This window comes from Rhinoraja longicauda, chromosome 23, assembly GCF_053455715.1.
Source record: "Rhinoraja longicauda isolate Sanriku21f chromosome 23, sRhiLon1.1, whole genome shotgun sequence".
Lineage (NCBI taxonomy): Eukaryota > Metazoa > Chordata > Chondrichthyes > Rajiformes > Arhynchobatidae > Rhinoraja > Rhinoraja longicauda.
The window spans coordinates 29464811-29482817 of NC_135975.1; the positions used below are offsets into that span (position 1 = coordinate 29464811).

The 18007-nt window shown below is 44.1% G+C and overlaps 1 protein-coding gene across 1 annotated transcript in view; it reads right to left on the reverse strand.

Moving 5' to 3' along the window:
- Positions 1-17469, reverse strand: part of LOC144605119 (1-phosphatidylinositol 4,5-bisphosphate phosphodiesterase zeta-1-like) — a 70657-nt gene extending 53188 nt beyond the window's left edge. Inside the window, exons 1-3 of the mRNA XM_078420186.1 lie at positions 17437-17469; positions 15950-16181; positions 13449-13650 (exon numbers count right to left, since the gene is read on the reverse strand). Coding sequence (XP_078276312.1) covers positions 13449-13650; positions 15950-16181; positions 17437-17469 — 467 coding nt within the window. The remainder of the gene's footprint in view (positions 1-13448; positions 13651-15949; positions 16182-17436) is intronic.
- Between the last annotated feature and the right edge of the window lie 538 nt (positions 17470-18007).

Below are 18007 nucleotides of genomic sequence, written 5' to 3' on the forward strand. Positions count from 1 at the left end.
GATTGTCAGATTCTTGAGTAGTGAAAGTGTCAGGGGTTATGGGGCGAAGGCATGAGAATGGGGTTGAGAGGGAAAGGTAGATCAATGGCCAAGTAGACTTGATGGGCCGAATAGCCTAATTCTGCTCCCTAGAACTGATGAGCTTATGAAATGTAGATGATGTCAATGGTGGGGAGTCTAGTCTGTGATGGACTGGGCTACATCTACAACTCTCTGCCATTTCTTGAGGTGTTGGGATGAGCTTTTCCCAAATCTGTGCTGTGGCTTCTTTCAGTGCCTCAATGAGGTGGTAGTCAATCTGGACGCATTTTGTTCAACAGCTCAAGGGAGGAACTTGTAAATAAACCAAAGGATTCATCAATTCTGTTCAGCCTGATATGAAGAGACTCAAATGGCCGCCACGCCAACAGTCTGTCCTTTCTTCTTTTTGTTATTTTTAGTATGTGTTAAAAAGTATGTTTAGTGTTCCTTGGTTTGTTTTATGTGGGGGTCGGGGGAGGGGGGGGGGGGGGGGTTGGGGGAAACCTTTTTTTCAATCTCTTACCTCGACGGCGATGCGATTTTTTTCCATATCGTATCTCCATCCGCACATCGTGGAGTTGGCGGCCTTTCCTGGAGACCGACGGGCACTCCCAAGCCGCGGGAGTCTGCGGGACTTTAACATCGCGGGGCTTGAGATCCCTTTGCCGGGAATCAAAGCTCCAACCGCGGGGCCTGTGGACTTTAACATCGTGAAGCCCGCGGTCTCTGATAAGAAGAGGCCGACTCGGGAGCTCCATGCTGCGGAGAGTGTTTCAACCGCCCACACGAGGGAATTTCGATCACCCCGATGGGGGCTTCGATCGTCGGCTGCGGGGGCTTTGATCGCCCCGACTGCAGATGGTTCGACTGTCCCGACCGCGGGAGAACAAGAGGAAAAAGATTGGACTTCATTGCCTTCCATCACAGTGAGGAATGTGGGATCCACTGTGAGGGATGTTTATGTTAACTTTTATGCGGTGATGTGTCTTGTTGCTTTTCGCTTCGTATGGCTATATGGTAACTCAAATTTCACTGTACCTTAATTGGTACACTTGACAATAAACTGACCTTGACCTTGATTTGAGTCAACGTTGAGGATTTTGTCTGACCACTTTGTCACCACCTCTGCTGTGTACACATATAGTTAGGTTATAACTGACAGCGTTTACAGTGGAAGCTGGGACACTGGATACAAGGTACAACCAAAAAGTGCTGGAGCAACTCAGTGGGTCTGGCAACATCTCTGGAAGAATGCAAGACACAGATAGGTAACAGGTACGGGCGGCACAGTGGCACAGCGGTAGAGATTCTGCTTCACAGCGGCAGAGACCCGTACTCGATCCTGACTACAGTGCAGTCTGCACAGAATTTGTATGCTCTCCACGTGACTGTGTGGGTTTTCTCTGGGTGGTCCAGTTTGCTCCCAGATTTCAAAGATGTGCAGGTTTGTATGCTAATCGACTGTTATACATTGTCCGTAGCGAGAAGGATAGGACTGGTGAACGGGGTCAGCTGGTCGGCGTGCACTCCGGGCCTGTTTCTACACTACATCTCGAAAACTAAGTGCAAGTCTTTGGGATGTGGGGTGAAACTGGAGAACCCAGAGGAAACCCACGCGATAACAGAGAGAATGTGCAAACTCCAGACAGACAGCACCCAAAGTCAGGATTGAACCTGGACCTCTGGCGCTCTGAGGTAGACCCTCTATCAGCTGTGCCACCGTGCTGCCCAACTGTGAACCTGGATGTCATGTACCAGGCGAACACAGAGACCTGGCATGAGAGACAGAAGGATTGCACACACCTTACATATCACCCGCCCCATCAGCTATCACTTTTCCCATGACTTCCCACATTGGCCTTATTAGACACCTTAGATCCCACAGAACCAGAGCAGAAGCAACTCATCCTCAATCCCAAGGGAATGCCTGAGAATAAGAAGACTAAAGTGTCAGCCTTTACTGACAAACAGGATGTAATATGGCAAGCTGGTAAAATATGAAGAGTCAGTAGCTAAGTGTCAGAATGATAAAGTGCAAGTGGATTATTATGGTTTTGTCTGAGAATGGCCAGTGAGTTTCTGAAGAAGCCTGGATATTAGAGGGAGAACGGAATAAAGCATAAAGACCAAAGGATATTCATGGGGGTGGGAGGGAGGGGTCGGAGTTGGATCATGGAGGCGCGGGCCATTAACTGATGAAGAATGTTCAACACCTACAATCAATGGACAGCTGCCAGAGGGGGTGACGCACAAAACTATTGATAGGTGTCCAAGTAGATCATAATTCTGCAGGTGGAATGTGAGAGGCAATGAAAGAGGCGGAGCAACTGATGACCAACTCAAGTGGCATGGACATCCAACTGAACTGGTAAGGACATCCAACCCAACTGGAATGGAGTCCAACTCAACTGGAAAAGGACATTCAACTCAACTGGAAAGGACGTTCAACTCAACTGGAATGGAGTCCAACTCAACTGGAATGGACATCCAACTCAACTAGAATGGACATCCAACTCAACTGGTAAAGACATCCAACTCATTTGGAATGGAGTCCAACTCAACTGGAAAAGGACATTCAACTCAACTGGAAAGGACGTGCAACTCAACTGGAATACAGTTTGATGTTCGGTTTCACTGATAATGAGATTCAGTTACACAGGATGGATCTAATGTAGATAATTCCTCTCAGTTTTTAAAACAAGACAAGTGCTTTAAAATAACTAGTCACAATATCGTGGACATAGGAAAAATAATGTAACAAGACCATAAATTGGTCTTTATTTCACAGAACCTCTGCTTACTAAATCTGTCTCTGCACCGATTGGAAGAATTGGGATAAGAGCCATCTTGTGAAAGATTGATTCGAATTGCTTCAAGATGTATTAGACACTTAAGCGGTTTATAATGGGACCTATTACTGGCCTTAAAATCACCCTAATTAATCACAATGAGGTAAAAAAAATAATCTTGGACAGCAGTTGCAAATAGTTGGCAACATTGTGCTAGGTTGGTATCTGGCAATACTGCACAAATCAACAGAATTGAGTAAAATATAGGGAGTAAATTTGGAAGCCACTATCTTAACATTTATAGTACAGCACAGGAACAGGCCGTTCAGCCCACAATGCCCAAGCTGAGCATGATGCCAAGTTAGACTAATCTCTGTCTGAACGTGATCCAAGTCCCTCCATTCCCTGCATATCCATGTACCTATTTAAACGACACAAAAATGCCCCATTCATTTTCTCTTCATTGACCTAACAATAATGCATAGGCCATTAGTCACTGAAGTAGTTGAAAATATGAGGCTTGACAAATTTATTAGCTTAATTGTTTAATAATTAGCTATCTAGCCCTGGAAAATAAAGAAAATCGTGCAGGATTCACAACCTCAGAAGCCTTCAAAATTACTCACCGAGTACTTTCAAAGCATAGTAATTCAATAATGAGCAAAGTACAAGGTGCCAGAGGAACTCAGCAGGTTTGAAGGGTTGCGAACTGAAACGTCATCTGTCCATTCGGTTTCCTCCCACACTCCAAAGACGTACAGGTATGTAGGTTAATTGGCTGGGTAAATGTAAAAATTGTCTCTAGTGGGTGTAGGATAGTGGTAATGTACGGGGATCACTGGGCGGCACGGACTTGGAGGGCCGAAAAGGTCTGTTTCCGGCTGTATATATATGATATGATATGATATGATATCCTCCACAGGTGTTGCCTGATCCGCTGAGTTCTTGCAGCACGTTGTGTTTTGCTCAAGATTCCAACATCTGCTATTCCTTGTGCCTCGCCCGGTAATAATGACACAAGTATGGCAGGTGGCTTTTACACGGCAGGTGGCTTATACCTTATCTGAAAATGTTGATTGAACAATAAATCTTTCCCAGGACACTAAGGGGAACTCGTTCCTCTTTTTCAGAATGGTACCATTAGATAGTCTACATGATAGCACAAGAGGGGGACACAATTTATTCCCTCATCATGTATCTATACACTGTAAATGGCTCGATTGTAATCATGTTTTGACTTTCTGCTGCCTGGATAGCATGCAACGAAAGCATTTCACTGCACCTCGGTACACGTGACAATAAACTAAACTAAACTAATCCAAACAATAGAATTTCAGATATCACAACATCCTCTGAGTACTGCACTGGGGAGTTTGTTAAGATACATGCACTCAAGTCGGTGGAGTGGGATAGATTTCACTAATTAACAGTCATGGCAAAGGGATGTGCGCAGTGGGAGCAAACGTTGGGAATTTGGGAACCAAGTCTGAGGGACTCAGCGTGATTTCCCATGCATTATTTAATCATTTTATGAGGTGCTGCCAAATTACTAGCATATGTTTCTGTCAAAGATTTGTGCAGGAAATTTTGATAAATCCCATCCCTCATATGCAGATGCTAATTCTGCAGTGGGAGTTAGCCAAGTAAGTCTGTGGATCCATGAGTACTTTAAGCTAAGATTATTCTTATAAATTTAAAAAAGTATTTATATTTGTCTATCCGTCCATCTATCTATCTATCTATCTATCTATCTATCTATCTATCTATCTATCTATCTATCTATCTATCTATCTGTCTGTCTGTCTGTCTGTCTGTCTGTCTGTCTGTCTGTCTGTCTGTCTGTCTGTCTGTCTGTCTGTCCGTCCGTCCGTCCGTCCGTCCGTCCGTCCGTCCGTCCGTCCGTCCGTCCGTCCGTCCGTCCGTCCGTCCGTCCGTCCGTCCGTCCGTCCATCCATCCATCTATCTATCTATCTATCTATCTATCTATCTATCTATCTATCTATCTATCTATCTATCTATCTATCTATCTATCTATCTATCTATCTATCTATCTATCTGCATCTCTGGAGAAAAGGAATAGACCTTTGAGTTGAAACCCTTCTTCAGGCTGAGAGTCAGGGGAGATGAGAACAAGAGATGTGAAAAGGTACATAAAACAAAATAATGAAAGTTATGTAAAAGTAAAAAATCAAAGCCATCAACGATCTCTTTCTCTTAACTATCTCTATCCTCTCTCTTTCCCTCCCTCACACCATCTCTTATTCTCTCTCTCTCACTATCTTTCTCTTCACTGTCCTCTCTTTCTCTTCTCTCACTCTTGCCTTTTTTTCCTCGCTTCTCTCTTTCTCGTTCTCTCTTTCTCTCACTCTCGCACCTCTCTTTCTTTCGCACTCTCTCTTTCTTGTCTCGAAGCAACAGTACACAGTCAAAGCTGCTTGGAATATAAAAGGTCAACCCTATTCATTATGTGCATAATCAACAAACAATTTTAAAAAGGTCATCATAAGATGTAAAAACTCAGGAGAAAATCCAACCACTTTCGGAATTCACGAAACAGTAAATTTCTACAAATTTGCTGCTTAAATCCAGTTGGGTTTCTCAGAGGAAATGGATTCCTATTTGTCTGCTGACGTCCCTTGATCTAATCCTGCTGTTCTTCCAAATCCTTCATATTTGTTCTTTTACAGGATCTGGACATGTTAACAAGACCAGCATTTAATGCCCTTGAGAAGTTACAAATGAGCTTCTTCAGTGCTTTTAGTCAGGAAGTTCTGGGATGTCGACCCAGTTACAATGAAGGAATAATCATATACTCGTGATTTGCAGGAAATTCCTCCATCGAATAGTGAACAGCCTGGATAGAGTGGATATGGAGAGGATGTTTCCACGAGTGGGAGAGTCTCGGACCAGAAGTCAGACCCTCAGAATTAACCTGTTCAGTCCCACCCCGAGTATACTCAGGTTATGGTCATAGGGAAAAAAACTTGGCAGGGAACAGGTTAAAGGATATTCCTTTAGGAAGGAGATGTGGAGGAATTTCTTGAGTCAGAGGGTGGTGAATCTGTGGAATTCATTGCCACAGAAGGTTGCGGAGGCCAAGTCAATGGATATTTATAAGGCAGAAAATAGAGTTTCTTGATTAGTATGGGCATCAGGGGTTATGGGGAGAAGGCAGGAGAATGGGGTTAGGAGGAAGAGATAGATCAGCCATGATTGAATGGCAGAGTAGGCTTGATGGGCTGAATGGTCTAGTTCTGCTTCTATCACTTATGAACTTATGAAACGTGCAGGTGATGGTGTTCATATGAGCTACATTTAGCAGGTTCCATAAGCTTTTTCATTGTCAAAGATGATCGCTAGGCTCCTGGCAGGATGTAATATAAGCATCAAATGGATAAAACCACACAGGTTTGCATTAGGTTCTGATAACTGAGTGTAGACTGATGGAATGGTAATCAGCTAGATCAGAGTTGGCCTGCCTTTGCGAATGAGACATATCTTGGCAATCTTGGCGGCACAGTGGGTAGAGCTGTTGCCACACAGTGCCAGAGACCCAAGTTTAATCTTGACCTCAGGTGCTGTCTGTGCAGAGTTTGCACGTTCTGCATGTGACCGCATGGGTTTCCTCCGGGATCAGCCGTTCACATCAGTTATATGTTGTCCCACTTTCTCATCCACTCTCTACACACATGGGGTAATCATGTGTGTAGAGAAACCAATTAACCTACAAACCTGTATGTCTTTGGGATGTGGGTGGAAACTGGGGCACAAGAACACAAGAACACAAGAAAATAGGAGCAGGAGTAGGCCAACCGGCCCCTCGAGCCCGCTCCGCCATTCAACACGATCATGGCTGATCCTACCCCAACCCCCTTCCCACTATCGCCCTTCTTCCCACCCAAAAGAACCGTGTGATCTCTTGGGAGAGGCGAAAAACCGGATAAAAACCCAGGCCAATTTGGGAAAAAAATCCGGGAAATTCCTCTCCGACCCCAAGCTAGGCGATCGAAACTTGTCCAGGAGATTACTCAGGTCTTACTATACTAACCTTAGCTCATGTCCACTTCCCTGCCCGCTCCCCGTAACCCCTAATTCCCTTGTCTATTAAAAAACAATCTATTTCTGTTTTTAATTTATTTAACGTTCCTGCATCCACAGCTCCCTGAGGCAGCGAATTCCACAGACTAACCACCCTCTGAGTGAAGAAGTTTCTCCTCATCTCAGTTTTAAAAGAGCCCCCTCTTATTCTAAGATTATGCCCCCTAGTTCTGGTCTCCCCGATCATCGGAAACATCTTTAGCGCATCCACCCGATCAAGGCCCCTCACGATCTTATACGTTTCAATAAGATCGCCTCTCATTCTTCTGAACTCCAATGAGAAAAGTCCCAAACCTACTTAACCTTTCCTCATATGTCAACCCCCTCATCCCTGGAATTAACCGTGTAGAGAAAAACCCATGTGGTCACAATGAGAACGTACAAACTTCATATAGACGGCACCTATAGTCAGGATTGGCCCCAGGTCTCTGGTTAGGAAGGTTAATTAGCTTCTGTAAATAGCACCTAGTGTGTAGGGAGCGGATGAGAAAGTGGGGAAACATCGAACTAGTGTGAATGGGTGATCGAGGGTCGGCATGGAGTCAGTGGGCCACACAGGGCCTGTTTTCATGCTGTATCTTTAGTCAAAACGAAACACCTGAATCACCAAGGTATAAAAGGCACCAAACAGATCAAGTGCTGGTGAATGGGATTAGTACCGATGGGTACTCAGTATTCAGTGTGAACATGCTGGGTCAAAGTGCCTACTTGACTCTGGCTATTTCTTCCCGAAATCTCTTGTACAAATACAATAGCGTTCCATGCTGTGAATCAGCAGATAACATTGAGAGGCTGCAATTAGAGTGGTACCTTGAGCTGAACGTAACTTAATTCACATTATAATTTGTGAAATAAATTGATTTTTAGATTTGATTAGCACAAAGACAGACTCGTGATGAAGCTGGCAGCAGGAACTGAATGACTAGGTGCTGAAAGAGAAAGCAGAAACAGACAAGCTAAATGACTCATGAATAACTGAGAGGAACTAGAAGGCTGTGTATTTATATTTCCTCAAAGTTTAGTTTAGTTTAAAACACAGAGACACAAAGTGCTGGGTTATTCAGTGGGTCAGGCAGCATCTCCAGAGAACATGGATAAGTGACATTTTGGGTTAGGACACTTCTTCAGACTGACTGTGGTGGGAAGAAAAAGCTGGAAGAGAAAAGGGGGGGGGGAGCATAACAAAATGGTGAGTGTTAGGTGGATACAGGTCGGGGGGGGGTGTTGAATGGACAAAGACCAGAGATGAAAAGACAAAAGGTGTGAGATACTGGAGCACCCAGAGAAAACCCACGCGGTCACTGGGAGAACGGCTAAACTCCATACAGACAACACCCGTAGTCAGGATTGAATCCGAGTATCTGGTTCGGCAGGTTAATTAGCCTCTGTAAATTGCTCCTAGTGTGTAGGGAATGGATAAGAAAGTGGGATAACATAGGAATAGTGTGAAGGGGAGATTGATGGTCAGCATGAACTTGGTGGGCCGAAAAGCCTGTTTCCACGATGTATCTCTAAATGAAACAAAACACCTGAATCACCAAGATATAAAAGGCAACAGGTAGGTGACGTTTCAGGTTGGATACCTTCTACAGACTGATTGTGGTGGGGAGAATAAGTTGGAAGAAATGGGGGGGGGGGGGAGCAAAACAAAGCCTAGTGAGTGATAGGTGGATATAGGTTAGGGGGGGGGCTGTTGATTGGCAGGTGGCTGGACAAAAGCCAGAGGTGAAAAGACGAAAGGTGTGAGATAAGTATAGAAGAGGCACGAATTGTGAAGCCAGAGGAAGAGATATAGGTGGAAGGGAAGGGGAAAGGGGAGAAATACGTGCGCGTCTGGGACAGTGGGGGCAAAGGGGAAAGTGGGTAACGAAGAAAGGGGGTTGTTTGTGGGTTCGTTTAATTAAGAGATACAGCATGGAAACAGGCCCTTCAGCCCACCAACCACACCAATAATCCATCAGCCATTCACATTAGTTCTATGTTGTCCCAGTTTCCCATCCATTCCCTACACATTAGAGGCCAATTAACCTACAAACCTTGTGGTCTGTCTTGCCCCACAGGATTGTGACCACCTCAATAAAGTTACTCCTCAGCATCTGACGCTCAAAGAAAAAAAACTCCTGCCCATCCGCCCTCTCCCTAAAGCTCAAACCCACGAGCCTATGGAACATTCCAGTGAATCTCTTCGGCACTATTTTCAAACTTAATGACATCCGTCCTGTAGCTGGATGACCAGAATTGCACACAGTGCACAGGTCTCCCCAATGACTTGTATAGCTGCATCATGCTGTCTTAACTTTTGTGCTCAATACCCTTCCCAATGAAGGCAACTCTGTGGGCATGATCAAAAATAAGCATCCTTTTATCGTTCAGAAACCGATCCCATAATACTTTTAGGAACACGTGTTAAGAATTTCCACTAGTTTTCTCTGGTGTCAATGTATAACTGTGCTTCTTGGACGGATCGTGGAAAAAACCATCAGCTTAATTGACAACATTAGGGGCAGCAGAGTGGCACAGCTGGAAGAGCTGCTACCTCATAGCTCACATGGACCTGGGTTCGATCCCAACCTCAGGTGCTGTCTGTGTGGAGTTTGCACATTCTCCCTGTAACTATGTGGGTTTACTCCGGGTGCTCTGGTTTCCTCCCACATCCCAAAAACGTGGGCGAATTTGTAAGTTAATTGGCCTCTCGTGCAAACGGATGCGAAAATGGGAATAACATCGAACCAGTATGAACGGGTGATGGATAGTCAGCATGGACTCGATAGGCCGAAGGGCCTGTTTCCACGCTGTGTCTGTAAACTAAAACAAAACCAAACTAAACTAAGAGAACTTCTTTCATAAAGTCACATGTGGCATTAATATAATTACAGAATGAGCCAGAACCTGTGGTTGCCGCAAAATAATGACACTTCCTACAATCACAAAGGAAGTTCTCACAAAGACCTGAGTAATATTTGTAAGGAGGTCTAATTTTCTGATTATCTGTTGCTGTTCTTGGAACCCAGCAACTGTGACGTCATCCAATTGGTTGTGCTGTCAGCCATGTTAAAGAATTCTCACCAACAGAAAATGTATTAATTTTATAACCGATACTAAATGAATTTTGAGCTGCAGTCGTTTGATTGAACTGGAAACTGAAAAATCATAAATATGCTTCAGAAAAAAATAAGAAATATGTTAAAATCACTTGAATTTTTATATTTCCATTTCAGCAACCTGTTCTCCTCATACATTGTTAATTATGTAGAGTGGGATTGTGTGATAAGCAGTAAGAATGGCTTAGAATGCCATTAAAACTTAAGCAGTCCTCGTGTAGTCAAGCATATGATTCTGTGAATAATTTGTGTTGGTAAATAGCCATGGTGCACAAATTTCAGCTTGATTGCAAGCAGGGAAGACTGCAAAAAGAAAATGCTAATGAAAAAGAACACAAAGTGCTGGAGTAACTCAACGGATCAGGGAGCATCTCTGGAGAACATGAACAGGTGACGTTTCGGGTCAGGGCCCTTCTTCAGAAGCCTTTTTATTGTGTAAACAAGCATCAGCATTCTTGCCTCTCCAACATGCTAACATAAATCTGGCTGCATTTTTGGGAACAACTTTTCGGCCAGCACAGTGGCACACAGTGGTCGATGGGTTGCCTCCCAGTGCCAGAGGCCCAGGTTTATAGACAATAGACAATAGGTGCAGGAGTAGGCCATTCAGCCCTTCGAGCCAGCACCGCCATTCAATGCGATCATGGCTGATCACTCTCAATCAGTACCCCGTTCCTGCCTTCTCCCCATACCCCCTCACTCCGCTATCCTTAAGAGCTCTATCCAGCTCTCTCTTGAAAGCATCCAACGAACTGGCCTCCACTGCCTTCTGAGGCAGAGAATTCCACACCTTCACCACCCTCTGACTGAAAAAGTTCTTCCTCATCTCCGTTCTAAATGGCTTACCCCTTATTCTTAAACTGTGGCCCCTTGTTCTGGACTCCCCCAACATTGGGAACATGTTATCTGCCTCTAATGTGTCCAATCCCCTAATTATCTTAGGTTTGATCCTAACCTCAGCTGATGTCTGTGTGGAGTTTGCACGTTATTCCTGTGACCGCGGGTGTCTCTTCCAAGAGCTTTGCTTTTCTCCCCTATCGCAAAGATGTGCAGGTTTGTAGGTTAATTGGCCCTCTGTAAATTGCCCTAAGGTGTGGCTGAGAAAGTGGAATAACGTAGAGCTAGTGTAAATGGATGATCGATGGTCGGCGTGGACTTGGCATGCTGAAGGATCTGTTTCCATGCTGTATCTCTAAACTAAACTTTGATTCCAACATTAAGCCACACGATGCAGAATTCCAAAGTTGTTGTCGGTTTTGTGGAATAATGAGGGTGACTCTGGCATTTCACCATCAAGGAGAAGGACATGGATGATGCTAAGAGTTATGGAGGAGTTTGTTGATATTCTAGAGCTGTTGATATAAAGTAGGAGGAGTTGTTGAATGTCTTGTAAAACATTATGGTGGACCATGGACACAAAATGCTGGAATAACTCAGTGGGACAAGCAGCATCTCTGGAGAGAAGGAATGGGTGACGAATTTTTCGGGTCGAGACCCTTCTTCAAACTCTTCAGATTGAGTCTGAAGAAGGGTCTTAACCCAAAACGTCACCCATTCCTTCTATCCAGCATTACTCCAGCATTTTGTATCTATATTCGATTTAAACCAGCATCTGCAGTTCCTTCATACACATTAAGGTGGACCAGATGGGACAGAAGCCGGGGAAGAGATTGCTGGGGATAGACACAAAATGCTGGAGTAAATCAATGGGTCAGGCAGCATCTCTGGAGAAAAGGAATAGGAATTCAACACTCACTGAAAGTAAGCATGCAGGTACAGCAGGCAGTGAAGAAAGCTAATGGAATGTTGGCCTTCATAACAAGAGGAATTGAGTATCGGAGTAAAGAGGTCCTTCTGCAGTTGTACAGGGCCCTAGTGAGACCACACCTGCAGTACTGTGTGCAGTTTTGGTCTCCAAATTTGAAGGACATTCTTACTATTGAGGGCGTGCAGCGTAGGTTCATGAGGTTAACTCCCGCAATGGCGGGATTGTCGTATGTTGAAAGACTGGAGCGACTGGGCTTGTATACTCTGGAATTTAGAAGGATGAGAAGGGATCTTATTGAAACATATAAGATTATTAAGGGGTTGGACAAGCTAGAGGCAGGAAACATGTTCCCGGTTGGGGGAGTCCTGAACCAGGGGCCACAGTTTAAGAATAAGGGGTAGGCCATTTAGAACGGAGATGAGGAAATATTTTGTCACTCAGAGAGTTGTGAAGCTGTGGACCTCTCTGCCTCAGAAGGCAGTGGAGGCCAATTCCCTGGATGCTTTCAAGAGAGAGTTAGAAAGAGCTCTTAATGATAGCAGCATCAAAGGATATGGGGAGAAGACAGGATTGGGGTACTGATTGTGGATGATCAGCCATGATCATGGTGTTGGCTCGAAGGGCCGAATGGCCTGCTCCTGCACCTATTGTCTATTGTCTATTGAATTGAGCCTGAACCGCCAGACACTGATGGGCTGACCTGATGAAGGTTTATGAATTATAGGAGGCATACATAAGGTACACAAAAATTTTCCACAGGTTGGAAATATCAAAGACATGAAGGCATAGGTTTAAGGTGAGAGGGGAAAAGCTCAAAGGATATAGGTGTGGTAGATTTTTTATACAGAGAATTAGAGGTGCCTGGAACACAGTGCTAGGAAAGGTGGTAGAAGCAGGCATGAAGCAACATTTAAGAGGCATTTGGACAGAAAAATTAAGTGCCAGGGAATGAAGGGATATCGACCACGTGCAGGCAAATGGGATTAGTTTACATCAGTGTTTATTTTGTGATGGTTCTCATTCAAACAAGATTCATTTACTGCAGCCAATAGCATTGAGTTATATACAGACCGAGATCTTTTTGTCTACAAAAATAACACTGGTTTAGATATGCAGTATCTAATTGATTGAATTGAATTGAATTGATTGATTGAATGATACAGCATGGAAGCAGGCCCTTCGGCCCACTGAGTCCATGCTAACCATCGATCACCCGTTCACACTAGTTCCATGTTATCCCACTTTCTCATCCACTCCCGACACGTTGGGGGCAATTTGCAGAGACCAATTAACTTACAAACGTGCACGTCCATGGAATGGAGAAGGATACCGGACCACCCGAAGAAAAACCAACACAGGAACAACGTGCAAACTCCACACAGACAGCAACCGAGGTCAGGATCGAACCCAGGTCGCCAGCGCTGAGAGTCAGCAGCTCTACCAGCTGTGCCACTTTGGTGGAATAAAGGCCCTGTTCCTGTGTTCTATGTTTATTATTGTGATAACATTTGTAGCTTTAGTAGCAATTAACTTAAAATATATTGTTGAGTACATAAAAGAATGAGCATCTCTTAACATTGTCCTGTTACTTTACGGTCTCTAACACATGAATTACAACGTTGCAATCCCACGATAATAATTAGGAATCATTTGAGGCTGCATCTCATCTACCTGATATATCCACTAATGTCGCTTTGTCCTATTAACTGGTTGCTCGTGAAGGTGTCCTGTGAAGATGCTATGAAATAAGCCGTCATGGGCAGATCCATGCGTTGGTAGACTTTGGTGTGATCTTGATTGAAGATGCAGCAGTCTGTGGAGGTTACGTATCGCAGGAAGCCACAGGGAGACATCAGCTTTCTTTTCAGCTTAGCTGCGTGACAGAATAATGATTAAAAATAGATTTTATTTCTATTTTCTCTTCCTCACCTCTTTTACAGAGGTTGAAACACACCAGAATGCATTCTGACAGGGGTGAGGTACCCTCATGGAACTCTGTCAGGCTGGCCATTATTCACTCCTGATTCTTGGCACGGTGCCGGGGGTAAGTTGACACACAAGGCTGTCGTGGAACAAGACTTTAAGAGCCCAAGAATTTCCGGACAAGCAGGGACAAGTGTGGAGTCAAAGAGCGCAATCATTCTTCCTGTCCTACAGCATAAAGGTTTCCCCAAAGGTCACTCCAGGTCAGCTCATTCCTGGACTCTGAACTAGCGAAAACAAAAGTAATGATATTTTCTTTTGCACAAGCTAATTACAAAGATGCAGTGATCTTGCAATGCAAAACTGAATACAAGAAGTGTGAAATGGAACGTCAGTAATGTACAGTGTGTGCAGTAAAACTTTGGAAACTTGAGAATGAAAAGCAAAGTTATATGAAATTCCCTGCATATACAGTCATGGAGCCCAGCAATATCTTAGTAGCTTATTAGGCAAATGGTTATTTAATATTATCACCAGTCGGTTCAAGAATTTGGGGCGGATAAATTAATTATTTCATTCCATTCAAACATTCCATTGACATTCTCTCGACAGTCATTTGACTGATTCTCCAGCTATTTTGAAATATCATCAGTTCTTTAAAAAGAATGAAGCTCAGGTCCTCTGGAGTATATTTGTTAGAAAGGTTCGTCAGCAACAGGGTTATATTATTCTGCTTGCACTCAACAAAAAGTTAAATGAAAAGTTATAGAGTCAGAGTCATACACTGTGGAAACAGGTCCTTTACTCATCCATACCAACCAAAATGTCCCATTTAGCCCATATCACTCTCAACCTTTCCTATTTATGTACCTGTCCAAATGTCTTTTTATTGTTGTTATTGTACTTGCCACAACTACCTCCTCTGGCAGCTCGTTCCATATACCCACCTCCCTCAAAGTTAGAAAAAGTTGCCCCTCAGGTTCCTATTGAATCTTTCTACTCCCATCTTAAACCTATGTTTTCTGGTTCTTGATTCCCCTACCCTGGTAAAAGGGCTCCTTATGGTGCAAGAGGCTGAGAGATGATCTTATAGTGATGTATAACATCATGACGGGAATAGATAGGATGAATGCACATTTCACCCAGGGCAGGGGAATCATGAACAAGAGGACATAGATTTAAGGTGAGAGGGGAAAGATTTAATAGGGACCTGAGGGCAACTTTTTCACTGAGAGGGAGGTGGGTACATACAACGAGCTGCCAGAGGAGGTTGTTGAAGCAGGTACTATAACAACATATAAAAGACACTTGGATAGGTACATGGATAGGAAAGGCTTGGGGGGATATGGGCCAAACGTGGGCAGATGGGACTAGCTAATCTTGGTCAGCATGGACAACACAGCAAACACAAAATGCTCGAGGAACTCAACAGGTCAAGCTGCATCTGTGAAGGGAATGGACAGATGACGTTTTGGGTCATGGGGATGTTTTCAATTCTGCCACCTTCGTTGCCTTCGCCTCTAAGGACTTTGGAAGAGTTTTACCATTCCCTTGAAGAACCTGGTAAACAGGCCTTGTGGTTTGCAATATTAGACTTCTTTTATAAAAGGCATTTCCCCACTTTATATTCTTTTTAGAGATACAGCCTTGAATCAGGCCCTTCGGCGCCGACAATCAATTGCCCGTTCGCGCTAGTTCTATGTCACACACTGACTCAGTTACTCCAGCACTTTGCCCGTTTGCCTGTTCACGCTACCAATTGCCCGTTCGCGCTAGTTCTATGTCACACACTGACTCAGTTACTCCAGCACTTTGCCCGTTTGCCTGTTCACGCTACCAATTGCCCGTTCACGCTAGTTCTATGTCACACGCTGACTCAGTTACTCCAGCACTTTCCTTAATAAACCAGTATCTGCAGTTTAGAATTTGGAGGATTCGCGTAGAAAACGGGCTCTTTGCCCACTGAGACCTTGCCAATCAGCGATCACCCTGTACACGAGCGCTATCCTACACGCTAGGGACAATTTACAATTTACAGAAGCCAATCAACGTACAAATCTGCACGTCTTTGGAATGTGGGATGAAACCAGAGCACCCGGGGTCAGATTGAACGTGGGTCTCTGGCCCTGTAAGGCAGAAACTCTACCACTGCGCCGCGATGATCGTTGTTGCTACATTATTTGATGAGGAGCTTTCAAGATCCAGAGTTGTGAGCTGTGGATTCTACTGAGGAAAGAATCAATACTTACATCTCATCACTGGCTCATGGTATTGCATCATCGATAAGGTGGTCTGTTCATCTGCGTACATCTCATGCTGGTCATGCGTCAGAAAGTACAGCAGATCAAAAGTCGTAAGGTTTTTGCCATCAGAAGAATATTGTTTGAATAAGTCGTGAGGCACTGATCGCCTGGTGAAAACCTTGTAAATATAAATAAAGTCCTCTGACCCAAATTTCCGATGTTTCACTTTGTCAATAGCCTGTACAATAGCAAACATGACAGCAAGATTACTCAATTGCATTTAACCAACAACTAAGACCATAAGACATAGGAGCAGAATTAGGCCATTCGGGCCACTGGGTCTACTCCGCCATTCAATCATGGCTGATCTATTTTTCCCTCTCAACCCCATTCTCCTGGCTTCTCCCTGAAATCTTTGACACCGTTGGTAATCAAGGGCCTATCAATCCCCACTTTAAAAACACCCGATGTCTTAGCCTCCACTGCCATCTGTGACAATAAATTCCACAGATTCATCACCCCCTGGTTAAAGAAATTTCTCCCCATTTTCATTCTAACTAAACAATGATTAAACACTACAGTACAGGAATAGGTCCTTCTGCCTATGATGTCTGTGCCAAACATGGCACCAAGTTAAACTAATCTCTGACAGTATGTGATCCGTGTCACTCCATAAGCAGTAACTTTATTGGAAAAAAGTGTTCACATATTTTATAACACCACCATATCATCAGAATTAGAACATAGAACATAAAGTAGTACAGTGTAGGAAGGAACTGCAGTTGCTGGTTTAAACCAAAGATTGACACAAAAAGCTGGAGTAACTCAGCAGGTGGGGCAGCATCGCTGGAGAAAAAGAATAGGCGACGTTTCGGGTCCTTCTTCAGACTGAGAGTCAGGGGACAGGGGAACGAGAGATAGAAAAGGTACATAGGACAAATGAATGAAAGATATGCAAAAAGCAACGATGGTCAAGGAAAGGTGGAGCCCACAATGGTGCATTGTTGGCTGTGAGATTGGTAAATAACAAGTTATACAGACAGTGAAACTCAACAGGACAACAGTGAAACTAGTACGACGACTAGAGTGGGGGAGGGACGGAGAGAGAGGGGATGCAAGGGTTACTTGAAGTTAGAGAAATCAATATTCATACCGGAGAATTATAGAGCAGTGCAGCACAGGAACAGGCCCTTCGACCCATAATGTCTGGGCCGAACATGATGCCAAGTTAACCTAATCTCTACCTGCATGGATCCATATCCCTTTATTACCTGGATATCCAAAGGCCTATCTAAAAAGCCTCTGAAACGCCACAGGGTATCTGCCTCCACCACTATCCCCGGTAGTGTAGTGCACTCCAGGCACCCACCACCCCCTGTGTAAAATCCTGCCCCGCACATGCTATTTCCGATCATATTTCTGTAACTTATAAATAATTACTCCAACAGCTATTGAAGAATAGATTTGTTGCCATCGCCATTTCCAATACTGACCTTCAGATAGTTCTCTGTGTAAATGTTGGCCATAGGAATGTCCAGTTTCTGTAGAAGTTCAATGGTTTTTAGCAAATCTATGTCTCCATTCCTGAAGTCAAATTTAGTGGAAAGAAGGAGCCATCTACACTCAGCTGTTAAGGGCTTCTCATCAAGTTTCCGTTCACACAAAACCAAACAAATTCGGAAGAACTCAGTTTGGTCTTCCGGCAATAACAATGCATCAACATCAGAGATCCTTCATGTTCGCCGCGTTTACTCCTGTCATTGTTTTTTCACAGGGACCTTATTAACACATTTAATCTCTACAGAGTACTTGGTCAGGTGAACAGGCATCTGTGTATTCGATGTAGCTTTGTTTCCCTACCACCACCCCACCCCACCCTGGTGCGCACACATTGCTCTCACCATCTCCACTACCCCTTCCCCTACACCATGCAATCATCTCCCATCCCAAGTCATCCATTTTCCTTTCATCCCCCCCTCTTTCCCCTCCCCCATGTCCAAATTCCTTCCTCTGGCTTTGCATTTCATTTATTCTCTTTTCTCCTTATCCAGCATCCTTTTATCT